Source organism: Polypterus senegalus, chromosome 17, assembly GCF_016835505.1.
Source record: "Polypterus senegalus isolate Bchr_013 chromosome 17, ASM1683550v1, whole genome shotgun sequence".
Lineage (NCBI taxonomy): Eukaryota > Metazoa > Chordata > Cladistia > Polypteriformes > Polypteridae > Polypterus > Polypterus senegalus.
The window spans coordinates 9395702-9414935 of NC_053170.1; the positions used below are offsets into that span (position 1 = coordinate 9395702).

Consider the following 19234-nt stretch of genomic DNA (forward strand, 5'->3'; position numbering starts at 1 on the left):
GTTGTAATTAACACTTTGCCTTAATTTTAATTGATGCACAACTTAAGACTCGGGCCCCTTATTTCTTTTTTTCCTTAATTAGCAACCAAACAATATTAAGACACAAAATGAACCAACACATAAACAACAACCTGCAGAATTGGCTTCAAGTTAAGAAAATGAATGAAGGTTGGAGTTTGAGGCCTCAACTTAGTTGGTCATCTGTTGGCTCACTTCACATCAAATTTATGTTTAGGTGCCGTTAAGGAAAAAAGAATCAATTCAGTGGTCAGAGTCTCTTCTGGTCCTGAAACATGAGATGTCTGGATGTGGGTTCTGGCCACAGTCAACCTAGAGCATGTTAAATAGTGTGGTATAGGGTTTTGTATTTAAGAGCAGATCATTGGTGACATCAGCCAATTCTGAGTGGAATATTTGCCCCCATATGACACTATGGTATAAGTACTTAGACATGGGATGCAGGGAAGAGGATCCTAGCTACAGTTGACTTAGAGAGTGTTATTGGTTTCTGAAATATGAGATGTTTGGATGTGGATTCTGGCCACAGTCGACCTAGAGAATGTTAAATAGTGTGGTATTGGGATGTATAAGATGTGACATGAGCCAATTCTTGTGATCCGTGAATGAGAATTCTGGCCACAGTTGACCTAGAGAGTGTTATATGTTATAAGTACTAAGACGTTACCTGGACTGTAGCCAGACTCCACATCCACACATCTCGAGTACAGTAAATAGGGTGGGATAGGGATGTGTAAGTGTTTGAGAGCGGATCATGGGCAACACAAGCCAATTCTGAGTGGGACATTTGCCCCCATATGACACAATGGTATAGGTACATAGACTTGGGATGTGGGCATGCAGATCCTAGCTACAGCTGACTTAGAGAGCATTATTGGTTCTGAAACATGAGATGTTAGGATGTGGATTCTGGGCACAGTCGACCCAATGTTAAATAGTGTTGGTATAGAGATGTATAAGATGTAACCTCAGCCAATTCTTGGGATCCATGGATGAGGATTCTGGCTACAGTTGATCTAGAGAGTGTTATGTGATATAGGTACTAAGATTTGAGATGTTTGGATGTGGTGTCTGGCTACAGTCCACTTAAGAGTACATAAAATAAGGTGGGACAGGGTTGTGCAAGTGTTTCTCAGACAATTCTAACTGGGACGTTTGTGCCACGTCAGAGTCTCCAGAAAAACCAATTAAAATAAAAGGAAATAGTTAATTAGGAGCAAAAACTGGTCACTAATTAAGAAAAGAGAATTAAAACTTGCTCCCACAGTAGCTCTCCAGGACTGGAGTTGGAGAGCCCTGTTCTAGGCTGCTGAGTGTTGCTTGATACGGGAAAAAAATAAAATTTGAATCCTTTTAGCACACGGCTGCAACACTGCAAAACAGTGAAAAAAGTGAAAGGGGTTTGAGTCCTTCCTTAATTTATCGTTGTTTATTTTTTCTAGTTTAAAAATGTCAACGCAATCCCCTCTACTAAAAATGAATCTCTTTTCTATATAGTACCTTTAACTAATTCCCAGCGCTCTGGCGGTGATCTGCTCCTCCATCCCACCCCGATCGCTCGTATAAACCGACCCTCCGTAGATTCAGCACTCTTCCCTAATTTCCCAGTCGCCTCACGCATCAGACGCAGTTTTCTAGTCTGTTCCGGTAGTTTCATTTCATTTCCATGCCGTTAGCTGCCGTGTGACGCAGGTTGCTCCTTCAACGTGCCGGAGCTTTAATTTTATGAACTGTATTAGCATTACCATTTCCTACTTCTGTACGTTGTTTGACCGTTCCGGCCCCTTTATTTAGTTTTCTCAACCCATGGCGGCGGTGCTCTTCTCGTGTTTTCATCGCCTGCGTATGTTGTTCCTTTTTTTTTTTTTAAACCCTTCCCCAGTTTCACTAAACCGATCGATAAACAGCCCGTCGCCCCGCCCGTCAGTTTCCACTTCTGCGGGTGCGATTCCCCCTGCTCAACGCTGGTGTGCAGCATGCTTCTCGGTCCGGTTAGCTGCTATTAGTAACACGGCAATGATGAAAATAATAAAGACGTCATCCGCGGGTCGGACGGCGCAAAGTGAAGTGCGCAGCTTCTCCCACTACAACAACAACAATCGCAGCATGGCAGCAGGAGAGCAATCCGTCGGGGCTTCCTTCTCTCACTCGGGTGGCTGCTGAAGAGACGCCGCTATCGCCTAGTGAGGAAAGACGAAAAGCAGGTAAGACAAGAGCACAAGGGCAGGGCGCGACGGGCTACAGCGAAGACACGCAGTTCGCTGGACATTTCCAACTGCGACACGAGCTCGGGACCGTGATCTGTCAGTCTCTCGGGCGGGCGGGTATTCGAGCCTGCGCATACACGCACGCGCGCGTGGCACTCACTCACGGCGCCACTGAGCGGGAGACACGCGCGGCTGAGGAGATGCTTGAAATGTTGGCGTTTTTTTTAGGACGACAAGCGGTCGGACTCCAGAGTGAGTTCCGCGAATGATGCGCGCACTCGGTTGCGAAGCTTGTGACGCAGGCTTTTATTTTGTTGGCAAATAAAATAAAAAAAAAAAGACACAACGCGACAACGTCTGGCTGCCCTCGTCAAACACAAATGGACTGAAAATCCGCGGAGAAAGTGAACGACGCACTTGTGGACTGCGGTGTTTACGAAGCGGCGCGTTGAGCGACACGCCCACTCGGAGGCTGCAGTGCACGCGGGGCTCTCAAGTGTCACCCGACGGACTCCCCGCTAGAGACGGTAGGCAAAGGGAAACGATGCCAGCTACAGGGGTCACTGGTTTATATGGACGAAGATAGGATCCGTGTGGGCATCTTAGCAAGCCAGAATTGAGCACGTGCCCCGGGGTGGCACTTTGTTGTATTTGCAGAAATGCGATGGCCACGGTCCAGCTAGAGTACTTTAAATGGGGAGGTACAGGGAGGTATAAGTGCTTGAGCACAGACCATGGGTGACATCAGCCAATTCTGAGTGGGACATTTGTCCCAATATGACACTATGGAATAGGAGCTTAGACTTGGGGTGTGTGGGCATGCAGATTCTAGTTACAGCTGACTTAGAGAGCATTATTGGTTCTGAAACATGAGGTGTTTGGATGTGGATTCTGGCAACAGTCAGTCTAGAGCATGTTAAATAGTGTGGGATAGGGATGTGTAAGTATTTAAGAGCAGATCATGGGTGACAACAGCCAATTCTGAGTGGAATATTTGCCCCCATATGACACTGTGTTTCCGAAATATGAGATGTTTGGATGTGAATTCTGGCCACAGTTGACCTAGAGCATATTACATTGTGTTGTATTGGGATTTATAAGTATTTAAGAGCAGATCATGGGTGGCATCAGCCAATTCTGACTGGAATATTTGCCCTCATATGACACTATGGTATAGGTATGGGATGTGGGGATGCAGATCCTAGCTATAGTTGACTTAGATAGTGTTATTGGTTTTCAAAATATGAGATGTTTGGATGTGGATTCTGGCCACAGTCGACCTAGAGAATGTTAAATAGTGTAGTATAGGGATGTATAACATGTGACATGAGCCATTCTTGCAATCTGTGAATTCTGGCCACAGTTGACCTAGAGAGTGTTATATGTTATAGGTACTTTGACTTTAACTACACTGTGGCCAGACTCCACATCCACACATCTCAAATACAGAAAATAGTGTGGTATAGGTATATGTATAAGTGTTTGAGAGCAGGTCATGGGTGACATAAGCCAATTCTGAGTGGGACATTTGTCCCCATGTGACATCAGCCAATTATTGGGATGTGTGGAAGAGGATTCTGGCCACAGTTGACCTAGACAGTGTTATGTGTTATAGGCACTACTATCTGAGATGTTTGGACGTGGACTCTGGCAACAGTCCCCTTAGAGTACATTAAAGAAGGTGGTATAGAGATGCGTAAATGTTTGAGAACGGATCATGGGCGACGCAAGCCAATTCTGAGTGGGACATATGTCCCTATGTGACACCATGTAAAAGGTAATAAGACTTTGGATGTGAAGATGCAGATGCTATCTACAGTTGACTTTGAGAGTGTTATTGATTTTGAAACATGATATGTTTGGATGTGGGTTCTGGCTACAGTCGACCTAGAGCATATTAAATTGCGTGGTATTGGGATTTATAAGTATTTAAGAGCAGATCATGGGTAGCATCAGCCAATTCTGAGTGGAATATTTGCCCCCATATGACACTATGGTATAGGTACGGGATGTGGGGATGCAGATCCTAGCTATTTCCGAAATATGAGATGTTTGGATGTGGATTCTGGCCACAGTCGACCTAGAGAATGTTAAATAGTGTAGTATAGGGATGTATAACATGAGCCATTCTTGCAATCTGTGGATGAGAATTCTGGCCACAGCTGACCTAGAGAGTGTTATATGTTATAGGTACTTAGACTTTAACTGGACTGTGGCCAGACTCCACATCAACACATCTCAAATACAGAAAATAGTGTGGTATAGGGATGTATAAGTGTTTGAGAGCTGGTCATGGGTGACATAAGCCAATTCTGAATGGGACATTTGTCCCCATGTGACATCAGCCAATTCCTGGGATGTGTGGAGGAGGATTCTGGCCATAGTTGACCTAGACAGTGTTATGTGTTATAGGTACTAATATTTGAGATGTTTGGATGTGGACTCTGACAACAGTCCCCTTAGAGAAGGTAGTATAGGGATGTGTAAGTGTTTGAGAGCGGATCATGGGCGACACGAGCCAATTCTGAGGGGGACATTTGTCCCTATGGGACACCATGTTAAAGGTAATAAGACTTTGGATGTGGGGATGCAGATGCTATCTACAGTTGACTTTGAGAGTGTTATTGATTTTGAAACATGATATGTTTGGATGTGGGTTCTGGCCACAGTCAACCTAGAGCATGTTAAAGAGTGTGGTATAGGGATGCATAAGTGTTTGAAAGCAGATCATTGCTGACATCAACCAATTCTAATTGAGACATTTGTCCCTGTATAAACCTGTGGTATAGGTACTTGGACTTGGGATGTGGGGAGTCGGATCCTAGCTTCAGTTCACTTAGAGAGTGATTGGTCCTGAATTATTGGTTATTGGTCCTGAAACATGAGATGTTTGGATGTGGATTCTGGCCACAGTCGACCAAGAGCATATTAAATAGGGTGGTATAGTGATGTATAAGTGTTTGAGAGCAGATCATGGGTGACATCAGCCAATTCTGAGTGGGATATTTATCCCCATATAACACTAGAGAGTGTTACTGGATCTAAAACTTGAGATGTTTGGATGTGAATTTCTGGCCACAGTGACCTAGAGTACATTAAATAAGGGGGTTCAATCAAGTGGATGTGTAAGTGCTTAAGAGCAGATTATGGGTGACATCAGCCAAAGTTCTGTGTGGGACATTTGTCCTCTCTGTAACAGACAATAGGGGTCGTACCTTCCAGTTTTGAGTGGGATACTTGTCCTGCATTGGCACTATCAATAACAACATCAACAACATTTATTTCTTTAGTGTATTTCCATACAAACTATGTAGTTCACAGTGCTTTACAAAATTTCAAAGAAGTATTTACATACATAGCAAAAATAAATTAAAATTAGAGAAGAATAATAATGCATAAACAGTATACAAAAACAAATAATGCATGCTTACATAAATACATCTATAACTAACTCCAGCTAAATCATTTTCTATCCTACTTATTCCATGTGGAGTACCTTTTATAGCTCCAGGAATGGGGGCTAGCCTAGAGCCTATCCAAGGTAGCATAGGACACTGGACAGAAACAAACCCTGAACAAAGTGCCAGTCCATCACAGTGGGAATAAACACACCACACATTCACTAGGGCCACTTTGACATTGTCAGTTCACCTAACCTGCCTGTCTTTGGACTGTGGGTGGAAACTGGAGCACCAGGAGGAAACCCACGCAAACATGGACAGAGCATAGAAACTCCAAGCAGAACCCTGGTCTCCGTACTTGAAGGTAGTAGCGCCACCTCTGCACCACTGTGCCTTCCATCTCCAGTTAAGCTAGAGAAAAAGAACACAATCTGTAGGGGTTCCAGGTACCATATTTTTAGTGCAGAAGTACTGTTCTAGGCTGGCCGCTTTATAGCATGAGTATATACCTTTGGGGTATGTGGTCATCGATGCTGCCCACAAGTGTAAAAGGCAATCAAATGGCCAAACCATTTTATATATTTATGTCATGAGTATATCCCTTTGACGTATAGAGTTGCTGATGCTACCCATAAGTGTTAAGGCATCAAATCCCACCCCCTCCCACCTCTCCATTATATATTTATGTCATGAGTGTATCCTTTATGGTGCAAAACCTTCCACAAACAAAGAGTTGTGTTACCAGCACTTGTGGATGAAAACCCGGGATTCCTGCCACAACAGAATGTAGATTTTGCTGAAAGAGCACTCTATGCTCTCCCATAGATGGTCTTAGAATGAAACTTCTGGGTTTATATATTGCCAGCCTGAAAGGGGAGGGGCTTCTTGGAAGAAGTGGAATTGGGTCACATGCCCTTTGTCTGGTGAGCCTCAAAATGCATGCTGAAAAGGGAGCGGCGATTAGTGACAGTGCCTTTCTCAACTCGAGGTGGTATCGTTATACCTTCTGTGAGCCCTGAAGGTGTCCTCTATAAGCACAGACAATTTCTTTGGAGTATGGGGTTGCTGGTGCTAACCATACGTTATAAATTTATGTCATGAGTAATAATCCCTTTTGGGATATAGGATTGCCGATATGTTTGAATTAATTATTTACATTTATATATATTATATTTATTTACTGTTCTACTTACTCAAAGCTCTTTGAATAGGCAGTGGGGTGCCACTTCAACCACAGCTAATGTGTAGCACCTGAATGTTGTGATGGTAGCCATTCTTGTGCCAATGCGCTTACTATATAAGGTGGTGGAGGGGTGAGAGTGAGATACACAGAGGATGATTACGGGGGCAGAATTACCAGGCCATGGTGAGCAGTTTAGCCAGGACATCGGGGTACACCCTACTCTTTTTGATGGATACTTAGGGATCCTTTATAACCACAGAGAGACAGGACCTTGGTTTTACGTCTCATCCATAGTACAGTGCTAATTTTACAACAAACCGCTGCACTGCAACATTGGGATCCAGCCGCAGGCCACAGGTTGAGCACCCTCTCATAGAGCTCACTAGCACCTCTCCCAGCAATACCCCAAGCTTTTCCTAGTTAGCCTGCCATGCAAGTACTGGCTAGTTTCAGGTGGATTGCACATTCTGAAGAGCTGGTAGTATGGCTGCTGGAAGACATCAAATACCCCGGCCCCCCATGTTATTTTTATATCATGAGTGTAGCCCTTTGAAGAACAGAGTTGCCCATGCCATCTATATGTTTAAAGGAATCAAATGTCCCTACCCCCAGCATTGGCTGTCCCCAACATGCATGGCCTTGGGATGTGAGAATTGGCATTCTGATTATTTGTTTGAACAGAGGTTGCAATAAGAGATTATCAATAATGAGACTGCATACTTATTTTAGGATGGCACCTTGTTATTGCTTCTGAAGTGCTCTGTAGCTGTCCCTGTCCCTGTAGTGGCTATGTACATACTGTCCACCTTTAAAGAGTGATAACAATGAAGGAATAACAGACAATAACTGCTGAATGCTGAACATTAACATTATACAAAGTTATTGTCTGTTATTCCTTCATTGTTATCACTCTTTAATTTAATATTCTTCTTTATCAGTGTGCTGCTGGTGGAGTATTTGAATTTCCCCTTGGGATTAATAAAGTATCTATCTATCTATCTATCTATCTATCTATCTATCTATCTATCTATCTATCTATCTATCTATATGTTAATAAATGCTATTGCTGACCGACTGTAACCAAGTGCTCTGCCAATGAATGATGGAGTTTCACCTCTCTCTGACCTTTTTTTTATTTCTACTTTATTTTACATGGTGATGGTTTTTCTCTTTTTTACTGTATCATCAGCACTTGCGTCAGATTTGTGTTTCAGAGACATTGTTGAAGGGTGAAGACAAAAGGTTAAGATAAGCTCTTTTGCACAGCAATGTACACGCTATCACAGCAGGAAGGCACCCCTCATCAGCACGTCTGATGTACTGATAAGAGACAACTTCCAGCTATGTACGTAACGGTGCAAGCAGGCTTGCTATTGAGAATGAATGGGGGCAGCGAGGGGCGGTTCACCACCTGCCCACCACACAGTCACCTCAACTTGCATACAGTATACTGCCTGCAGCGTCAGCCCACCAAAAGCGAACAGGGTGCGGCCAAAGGCAGGTAGTGAATTGCCCACCACCGCCCCCATTCAACAGGCAGACACCTGAGGCACACTACAATGCTGCCACTGCCGCCCCATTCACCCTCAATGGCCTCCGTTCAGCCACAACCAGGTCACCACTTGCAGCATCACCCGCCGCCCACTGAGAATGAACGGGGCAGCCATTCGGGGGACACTGCAAGGCTGTGTGGCGGGCAGGCAGTGAAGTGCCCCCATCTAGCCTCCGTCCAGTTAGGAGCAGTAGCTGTGGCAGCGTGGTGGGCAGGCAGCGAACCGGCCCCTTCCGCCTCATCAAGCCTTCGTCCTGCACACGAGCGCTTGCCGTGCACCCAGCCGCCCACTGAGAATGAATGGGGTGCGGCCCCCGCCTCCCATTTCATCAACTGGAGCTGCCCGAGGGACACTACACTGCGCGAGCAGCGAAAGCGGTTCCCTCCAGCCTCCATCCGGCCACCACTTGCAGCATCCCCAGGTCGGAAATGATGGAGCAGCAGTTACTGAGGAGATTGTGTCACATCCCCCAGACAGATGAAGGAGTAGCCGCGGTCCCGTTCATATGTCGGATGTCTATAACTCGGGGACAACCTGTACAGTAAATCTATAAACACAGCGGCTTTTAAGGAACTATGTGCATGTCAGCTATCAGCTTATCAAGTCTGACAGTAGTAGTGACATGCTGCCTATATATTTAAATGCAGACCACAATAGACATCACCCACCCATGTTATATAAGCACTAGAGTTCTGTTCTGTGGTGTCTCCAAATTGATCTCTCAAGCATCATCTAATGATATGAGGATCTGCATTCTAATCAAATGTTTGAACGCAGATGTGACTGGAAGCTTGACAGTATCGAGGCGGCACATTTACATCAAGATGGCACCTTGTTGTTGGCATTGAACTGCTGCCCAGGGATTTTAACATTATAAATCAAGCATATCTCCCTGGAATATATACTCTTGTGGATATTTACATTTGTCCTCAAGTTTAGTCACAAAGTTCAGTCTCTTGAGTGGTATGTGTGCCCTGTAATGGGCTGGGTTATCAGCAATATGACTTTGCACTTTAGTCATGCCATTTTATACTGGGAGTATGAAGATAGCATATTTTGCCTTATTTCTGATCTGAGCTTGAATATAGATACTACTTGTTGCTTGGCTTATGCTGGAATAACATTATGATAATGGCACTGAAATTGGGCATTGAGCATAGTTCATATTTTCACCTGTTCTGGGAGTAGAGAAATACGTGATATCCTTTAATTTAAATGCAGACAATGTTTGATTCTTTTCTCAGTTCTGAGTGACACATCCACCCTGTAAGTTGCAAGCACCATGTCTTCATACTCTGCCGTGGTTGTCCCCTTTTTGGTGATTCTACATTTTCTGGAAAACAAATTGTCTCGTCTGCCTTTTTTCTCCCCCAACCATAATCTTAGTTGAGTGCTTGATAGTAGCTGTAGAGGAATACCTCTGTAATGTAGGCTGGCACCTTATTCTTGATATTGAGACTTTGCCCAGGGGTTGCTTCATTTCACAGCTATATCATCACTTGGATGTATCCATGTCTGCCCTTGTGTTTAGTCACAAATAATGGGAAAGAGCCTGTCAGGTGGAACATCTGTCCTATGGTGACATGATGATGTTATAAGCACTATATAATGCCAGGTTTTATTGTTGATATGTATATCAATGTTATTTCCTGGGGGTATACCATATTAGAGAGACATATGCTGTCTATAACGTTAAATATAAGAGTTTGGCTGCCCTTCAGTGATTAGTAGGTAAGGAAACATAAACTGGCACAATGTTACTAGAGTTGAAGTGCACTCTGGAGGGTCTTCATCTAGTTCTCTGCTCTACTATGGATATGCAAATTTCACTGATAATCTTTAATTAGAAACTATGGTGGATTCCTTCTTGTCTTGAGCTGTGCCACATGCCAAAGGGTGTTGTAAATCGCCCTTGGGTGTATTCATTCATTTTCCTTCTAGGACTTTGTCCTAATGGTATTGCAGATGCTGCCCATATGATTAAAAGTACACCATAGTGGATAGCTGGTTGTGTAGGAGGAGGAGGAGGCGTTTGTCAGCATTCGCTGATTACAGCACTTGCCGCATCCACCACACGGTGAACCACCATGATTGGCATCCGAGTGCAGCTGTGCAACGGATGACACCTCAGCACCACACTGAACAGAGTGAGGATTTTTACAGGGGCTGGAGTGCCAATCATGCCACCAACCCTTGAGATTTCCCTGCAAGTTGGAGGACCTGCTTGCAGGACTGGATGCAGATTAACGTCATGCCCAGGACAGAGAAATTGCAGATTAAGTGTCTTGCTCACGTGCCCAATGGAGTAAAGTCACTTGCATTTTTATGGGATTTGAACTGGCAACCTTCTGATTGCCTGTGCAGGTTTCTAGCCTCAAAGCCACCACTCCACTGCTTTTGTAGAGCAGTACTTTATTTCAGGAAGTGAAAGGCTAATCTGTGTCATAGAAAACATGGGTTGACTGGCACCCTGGCCACGGTGGATGGTTTCTTACATAGCCAGAAAGCCATGATAAAGGAAGGATATAGATGGACGGCCATTCTGACCAGGTTGGTTAGTGGTACCTTTCCCAGTCGGAAGGCCATTATGAGGAAAGAGCAGAGGGTGACTGCCTCCCAAAAGGCTTTGTGTTCCCCGGCACACCGGTTGGCAGTGTCCTTCTGGTGTGGCTCCCGTTTGGACACCCACAGGGCTGCATGGGAGTTGTAGTTTTGCTGTGCAGCCCTGTTGGTGTTCTTGGGTGTCACTAGGGGAGCTGATGGGAGCAGGCTCTTCTGTTACAGAGAGGTGTCACTGGACCTGGATGTGCTTCCATGTGGCAATTCTGTTACAGTAGAAGTACACCAGGGTTTGTCTTGAAAAGCAGCCGCTGCTCTCATCCAGCAGTAAGGGTGAAGAAGAGGTGAACAAGGCTTGTTTGGATGAGAGTGGAGGAGGAAAAGGAAAAGAAGCCAAATGAAATTGTGACTGATTTATCAGATGACAAAAACCTGTAGAAGGTATTTTATTTGAATAAAAAATTATTTCCTTGAAACTGTGTCTGTGTAGTTTGGTTGTGTCTTGGGTGTTGGTTGTACAGGTGTGACCCCTATAGGTCACACCTGATTTACAGTTTATTATAGGGGTGCATACACCTTCTAGTTCATCCTGTGTGCTGCCTCTGTACATTATAACACCTGTGTAATAATAATAATAATAATAATGTGGCCTTCTCCATTGATTTTCACACTTTTTTTGATAGCCTTTATTTTTAATAAGCACATTTTTATGCAAAAATTGTAGCTCAAAGTGCTTTGCAGGGAAAAAAAGAAACTACAATAACAATTACAAGCTTGTACAATACTGATAAACGAGTAATTCATAGAAATAGTTGAGTTGTTAGTCATGACTTAGATTACTACTAACTAAACACAGTTTTTAAGGTTTGGTGGGAGGATACTTCAGCCAGTGAGATGTTGAAGGAAATAATCATCCTTGGTTTCCAAGGCCAAAAGACCACCTAGTTCCTAATGGACATTACCTAAAACATAACCTGCTAAAGTAATTTATAATTGTCATGATGCACAGTCCCAGAAGATGAGGTGGAGCAGGCCTCATTGAAAAACTGGAGCATTCATATTCCTCCCTGAGAGGTCTCATCTTGAAGGGCTATACAAATTATATATTTAGTGGGATATCTCCATGGAGTGGCAGTGTGTTGTTGATGGTGTCAAGAGAGTCCAGACCGTATCATGAGGGTGTTGTGCCCTATGCTTATATGGACTGGGTGTTGGGAAAGGTCGTGGGGTCCAGCGGCTGTAGGGCATCTGTTCGTGAAGAAAGATTCACGGATCTTGACTTTTCTGACGATGCTGTGATCTTTGCAGAGTCAATGGAGGCTCTGATTGGGGCACTCGAGGGTGATCCGGCTCATAAGATCCTCATTGTTGGGGACCCAAGTGGCTGGACCAGGCCAATGGGTCGCCCACGTAACACCTGGCTACGGCAGATGGAAGGTCATTTCCGGAGGGTAGGACTGGACTGCGTGTCTGCCTGGGGGGTTGCCAACCGGGATTTCGAGCTGTTTCGTCGTGTAGTGGGTGCGGCAACGTGCTGTACCAGTGCATGCTCTCCGACTTGACTTGACTTGACTTGTTGTGCACTAGAAAACAGGTCATCCACCTGAAGCTAAGCCCGGCCAGTACTTGGATGGTAGACCATCAGGGTAAAGGCTGGGTTGCTGCTGGAGGAGGTGTTGGTGAGGACAGCAAGTGATGCTTACCCTGTAGTTTGTGTGTGGCTACCAATGCTCCAGTGTAGTGACAGGGACACTATGTTGTAAAAATTGGCACTGTGTTACGGATGAGACGTAAAACCGAAGTCCTGTCTCTTAGTGGTCATAAAGAATCCCTAGGCATCTTTTGAAATGAGTGGGGTGTTCCCCAATGCCCTGGCTAAATTGCTGTCTTTGGCCTTGTTATTCTGGCTCTGTAATCTTCCTCTGTCTATCTCTGTCTCTCTCACCCCTTCACCACCTAATAGTAAATGCACTAGCACAAGGATGCACTGTGCTGTAAACATGGCACTGTCCTTCAGATGTGATGTAAAAGGAAGGTCCTGACTCTCTGTGGTCATAAGAGATCCCTGGGCATCCTCCGTAAAGAGTATGGTGTATCCCAATGTTCTGGCTAAATTGCTCTCCATGGCCTAGTCATTCTGGCCCCCTAATCATCCTCTGTCTCTAATTGTCTCTCTCACCACTTCACCACCAAATAATCCATGTGTGGTGAGCGTACTGGCTCAAAATATGGCCGCCAGTTCATCATCCAGGTGAATGCTAGATATTAGTGGTGGATGAAGTGGCTCCTCCAAACTCATTATGAAAAGCGCATTGAGTAGTGAGAGAAGCACTATATAAATGTAAAGAATTATTATTATTGCTGGGAAAATAACTTGGGTCCTCCTTTTTCAAAATCATTGCTACCAGATTTTCAAATTTATCTTACCGGGTAATCAACCTGAAATATACTGTACCATTCTGTGCTATAACACGTAGCTACCTGCAGTCACTTTGTATACTTTCAGCCAAACAGCATCTTCCAAACATCTGTAAGAGATTTCACTATTCGTGACATTGGCCAAGTGCTTCATGTACCTTTAGTTATTTATTGTTAATCAGGACTTAATTCATTCTCAACACTAGACGTACGGTGTACTGAAACAAATACTTGTATGCCAAATAATAAAATGTATTTCAGTACAGTATGTGCTCATGCACTGTATGCTGACATTTAGTCCAGTACTTTGTTTATGCATTTAAGTTCTAAGAAACTTGTGATGTGCTTGAAATTTCTTAACTTGTCAGTCATCAGTCAGTCATCTTCCAACCCGCTATATCCTAACACAGGGTCACGTGGGTCTGCTGGAGCGAATCCCAGCCAGCACAGGGCGCAAGGCAGGTACAAATCCCCGGGCAGGGCACCAACCCACCACACACCAAGCAGACAGTAGGACCGTCAATGCACCCAACTTGAATGTCTTTGGACTGTGGGAGGAAACCGGAGCTTAACTTGTCAGGTGCTGACAATTAAGTAAGAGCTGGAAACTCAAAGGGTGCTGTGAATTTGTCTATAGTGCACTGTACGTTTTTTCAGAGCAGTGTCTCAGCATAGAGTGTGCCTACTGATAAGAAGGGCTTACATCCTAAATAACACCTCAAACTTTTCTACAATCTTTTTTTTTTTTCTGGAACTGCTTAATGCTGTCTTCACATCTTCTTTTTTCCCCAAAGTATATCTGAAGGTGTTTTTGCTCTCCTTCATGTCTTCTTCTTGTCCTTTTCTTTCTTGTGTTTCGTTTAAATTACAGCATTGTTGACTCTTTTATAGTATTAAATTCTTTTAGTTTTTTTTTTTTTATTTTAATGTATTACCTGTGTTTAATGCTTCCGTGTGTTTGTAACATTTTGTGAAAAAAAGAAAAATTGATATGTTGCACATTGGCAAAAACATAAAGAAAAATAACCCTTTCTGAAAAATTACATTTGTTCCATTTATTGAATATATTGTAGAGAAAAGCCAAGCAAAATGACACCTTTTATTGGCTAACTAAAAAGATTACAATGTGCATGCTTTCGAGGCAACTCAAGCCCCATCTTCATCTTCCATCTTGCCTGAAGAAGGGGCCTGAGTTGCCTCGAAAGCTTGCATAATGTAATCTTTTTAGTTAGCCAATAAAAGGTGTCATTTTGCTTGGCTTTTCTCTACATTCACGACGGCTAACACGGTACAACACCCTAGTACTACCTGAATATATTGTATAAAACATAATTTTTCAATATAGATTTAACAAATTTCTAAAATTTCTCCATTTGTATTTCCATTACATTTGATTAGAACAAAAATTACATTTACATTTTCTTATTTGGTTGATGGCTTTATGCAAGGTGACTTAAAACATTTATGATACAATTGGTTACATTTCTCTTCTTTTGGTTTCCTAAGTGGAGCACAGGCTGGTCAAGTGACTTGCTCAGGGTCACACAGTGTCAGTAATGGGATTTGAACCCACAACCTCAGGGTTTGAAGTGCAAAACCTTATCTAAATTGAATATATGCAATAGTATATATTTGAGTAAAACTCAGTATTAATGCAATGTTGTTTCCACTGCGTTGCCACTGCCAGACCTGCCTTTATTTCAAATCAAGGTTTTCAAGTGTCCATTGTTGTTAAAAATCCATATCACAGTACAATGAAAAAAAATTCTGATGCTTTCAGTAGATTCCAATATAATTATAGATAATTATTTCTCAAACAGGAGCATATTTTTCTTTTAACAAATAACAAATGCTTCAGTTATTAAATTTACACACAGGCATGACTTTCATTCATCAAGAACCTCTCTAATGCTCTACTACTCAAATGGATTTAATAGCAGGAATTCACTTCTGCCATTGACTTCTTGAACTGATAAAAGAGCAGATTCTTTTTCACTTATGATGCAGTCAAGCAAGAAAAAAAATAAGGACAGGGTTTGACTTTTTCGTCTCCTTTCTCCCTGTTTCAAACCATTTTGTCAAAGCCACTTAATCCAATGTAATGTCCTAGGGGACTCTTGATAGGACGAGATCTGGCAGAGCCAATGCCACAAGCCAATCAGAAGACAGGTTTCTGAGGGTCACCAGCTTGGGTGATCACAGGTGCTTCACAGCACAACAACTTCAAGCACAGCCTAACAGTGCAGGTTGAGATACGCAAGTGTCAGTTTTTAGCGTGAGGAGGAGACTTTGTGCTGGAGGTCTGACAAGACGAGTGGCTGGAAGAAAGCCATTCCTTAAAGGGCAGAATAGGGCCTTGAAATAGAAAATGTAATGGGCCACTGAATCCAAATTTTAAATCTTCAGTTCATCACGCAGAGTGTTTGTATGCCGTCCAGTTGATGACAGGATGGTTCCTCAGTGTGTGACAAAAACTGTCCAACGTGGAGGAGAAAGTCTGGGTCTGGGGTTCTTTTGCTGGAGACTTGCACAGACTGACTGGCATTCTGAATCAAAAGGGTTACCAGAGTATTTTGCAGCACCCCACAATACCTGCATGTTTGCGCCTAGTAGGTCAGAGGTTCATCCTGAGTTTCTGTGGGTTATCTGCGCCTCACAGCACAACAGCTTAATAGTGCAGGTTGAGATACACAAGTGTCAGTTTCTACTGTGAAGAGGGGACTTTGTGTTGCAGGTTTGAAAGGTCGAGTAGCAGTAAGGAAGCCGTTCCTTAAAGGACAAAATAGGGCCTTGAAATTGAAAGAAAGAAAGAAAGTCTTATGGACTAGTATATCCACTTTTGAAATCTTCGGTTCATCATGCAGGGTGTTATGCCATTGAGTTGGCAAAAGGATGGCTCTCCAGTCTGTGACACCAACTGTGAAACATGGAGGTGGAGTGTGATGATCTGGTGTTCTTTTGCTGGAGGTGAAGTTGGTGACTTGCACTTAATAGTGACTAGCATTCTGAATCAAAAGGGTTGGCTGTTATATCAGCAAAAATAATAAATAAAATTTTGAACACTTAACGATTCCTTGACTTTTTTTTATTTGTCATTGTTTATTGTTTATTTGTTCTATGCTTTAATTTCATGAAACATTAAGACATTAAACTGCGCACATTTCCATAAAACTTGAAAAAACATTCTAAAACCTTTGACTGGTAGTGTACATAAACAAAAATATTACCTGTAAGACATAAATACTTTGGCAGGTACCAATCATCTTTTGACCATACCTCCTTGCAGCTCCTACCACAGTCAATGGCAAACACAGAAATAAAATAACAAGATATCACTCATGTTCATACCATGCAGGCCATTCCAAACAAACTTAATCTTCCAGGTATGTCTGGCCTTCCTTGTGTGAGTGTTGAATTATTCCAGTCGGGTAGAGTGCTATGAATAATTGTTTGATGCATGTGTACAGTGCAAAGTGAAGTTGCCTTGAGGAAAACCTGCGTTACTTACCCATACAGATTTCAGTTGTAACACATGTAAGAGATTGAGCTTCCTTAGTTATACATTTGAAACACAAGGCAGATGACACATAACTCTTAAGGATCACTGAGACACAAAAGCCAGATTTCTGCTTCAATAATATCCCCCATCTAAATACCCTATGGCAATTTGTTCACCCTGTATATCGTCACTGAGGAGCTATAAATCTATTTTTCCTTTTTTTAAATCAACTTTGTTAATGTGCATGATACGCATATCAGGATAAATGATCTCCATTTACTGTATGTTTACTTCTGAGCTAAGGAGCTTGTTGAGTGGTGAGTGGCATCCCAATAGTTCTGCAGATGTAGCCGTTTTGTACTTGATTGATAAGCAAATACTGCTATGTAAATTAATAGATTTAAGCTAATTATGGCATTTGACTATGCTAGGAAGGATATCAAGCAGGGAAGACATGTTCAGGTGGCTCCTGTATGTGTTTTTCTGCATATTAAAATGTCCTCCGAACACCTTGATAGAGAGGAGTTCCTAATACTGTGAGTCTTGCCTTACTGTTCCAAAGTTCTGATAATAGAGAATTGTGTATCTCAAAAATATTTATTTTTACTGTGGAAAGTCAGCTGCAACTTTACTTTATGTTGTTTTCTTACGAGTGATTAGTGAATGCATTCCTTTCAAATATTTTTGGGGTTTGTTTGTTTTCAGGAAAATGGAGAGTCCAAGCCCGTCACCTAAAGACTCGTGCAAGATCTTGTCTGAATGGAGGAAGAGAGTGAAATCTGAGTATATGCGACTTCGCCAGCTGAAACGCTTCAGGAAGGCAGAGAAGGTGAAAGTAAGTAGAACATAAACAATAGACTACCCATAGAAATCCTCATAACTACTGAATTGTCTGTTTTTCATCTTTTAATTAATTCATGATGATTCACTCTTATTTAAATAAAAAGTTTCCTTAAATAAAAGGGATAATTTCAAATATTGTAAATTAGGAAGTCCAAATATATAAAAAGGTTATTGAGCTAAATTCAACCTGTGCTGTTCAGCACCATATTTTGATGTTTCTAATTCCCTAGCAAATTGTTATTTAAGGGCTATAATAAATTATTTTATGTAGCACTCTTCACACAATTTTATTCCTCTACCCTATCTTTGTCTTTTGTAATGGAGAACTAACAAAGTGTTTGCACGTTAGAACTGTTGAGACTCTGACAACAATTTAAAGGTCATTTCCAGTCAAGATGTTAGTTGTGTTTCCAAGGCTAGTATCACAAGACAAAGGGAAATATTAAACAAATCCAAGATTCCTGGAGAAGGATTAAAACTTACAGACCTCTGAAACCCATAAGCAACATTTTCAGTTTTATTAGCATTCAGGTATTGAAAGCCAGCAAACATGTTCCTTTAGGAAGCAGTACAAGAGTCTCTGGCTGCTATTTACCCGGAAGTGAGAAACATCAGCATTTGAATGGAGTACAAAACCATGCTAAGGAATCCGGTACATGAGTGTTAATCTACCTATTAAGAATTGGTGGATCCAGCACCAAACCTTGAGGGTACCTCAAAAAGAAGGCTTCAGAAAGTTTTCATCTAAATGTAAATTATATCACGTAAACAAACAGGTTGGTGCACATCCCAGGACAACGAGGTGAATTAAGTCCCCTGTGGAGTTCTTTTGCTGTCGATGAGTATACAGAACTGGAGGATTTGTTTGGTTTTATTCTTTAGAGTTGTTGTGTGTATGAGCATAGTAAACATGTTTGTATATATCATTGTAAACTCCCCAGTAGCCCCCTGCTTCCCTAGAGCATCTGTCCTGTATTCCTTCAGTGTGAATCTGGTCATGCTGGTTCAGAATGGTGGGGATGATAGGAAAACTGGGACTTCTGAGGAAAGGCCTCCATGCGCATGGAGAGCATAAAAACAGTGGCATAAACCATCACTTTTCTGTGTCGCCAACCCTGAAAAGATTCTGTCTTATACACAGAATACGGTCAGTTCGTTTTGCATAGGTGGAGTTTAAAGTGGGGAGGGTGCACAGTGCCACCACTTGGGGTGGATCAGGTTTTCAAGGCTGTAGCCCCTGATCTTTGAGGGTCGGCCATCCGCAACAAAAATGTGTCTAATGTACTTGTGCTTTCAGCCTATAATCTTTAAGAGTACAGCCCTTTGTCCAGGATAGCTGTTCGGGTGTTTAACATGGTTGCTGTAGTCAACTGACAAATGTGGCAGAATGAGGTCAAGGAGAAGCAGTGCAGAGTGCAATTTATTATCAGCAGTAAGAAGGAGGTCATTCACAATGGGAATATGAGTTTTTGTCATGACTGGAAAATAAAAAAAAAAAAAAAATGTAAGTAATCATTGTCGGATGCAGTAGATAGTGAGTAACCCAGATGGAA

At 42.6% G+C, this 19234-nt stretch overlaps 1 protein-coding gene across 5 annotated transcripts in view; it reads left to right on the forward strand.

Moving 5' to 3' along the window:
* Window positions 1-1692: 1692 nt before the first annotated feature.
* The window catches only part of ezh1 (enhancer of zeste 1 polycomb repressive complex 2 subunit), a 70324-nt gene continuing 52782 nt past the window's right edge, over window positions 1693-19234 (forward strand). For 2 of the 5 annotated variants that reach the window (XM_039740922.1, XM_039740919.1), the window contains exons 1-2: window positions 1698-2222; window positions 17544-17673. In XM_039740922.1, the coding sequence (XP_039596856.1) occupies window positions 17548-17673 (126 nt within the window). In that variant the 5' untranslated portion in view covers window positions 1698-2222; window positions 17544-17547. Of the gene's footprint in view, window positions 2223-2456; window positions 2753-17543; window positions 17674-19234 lie in introns of those variants that run through there. The other 3 variants (XM_039740921.1, XM_039740923.1, XM_039740920.1) reach the window with 3 other exon arrangements.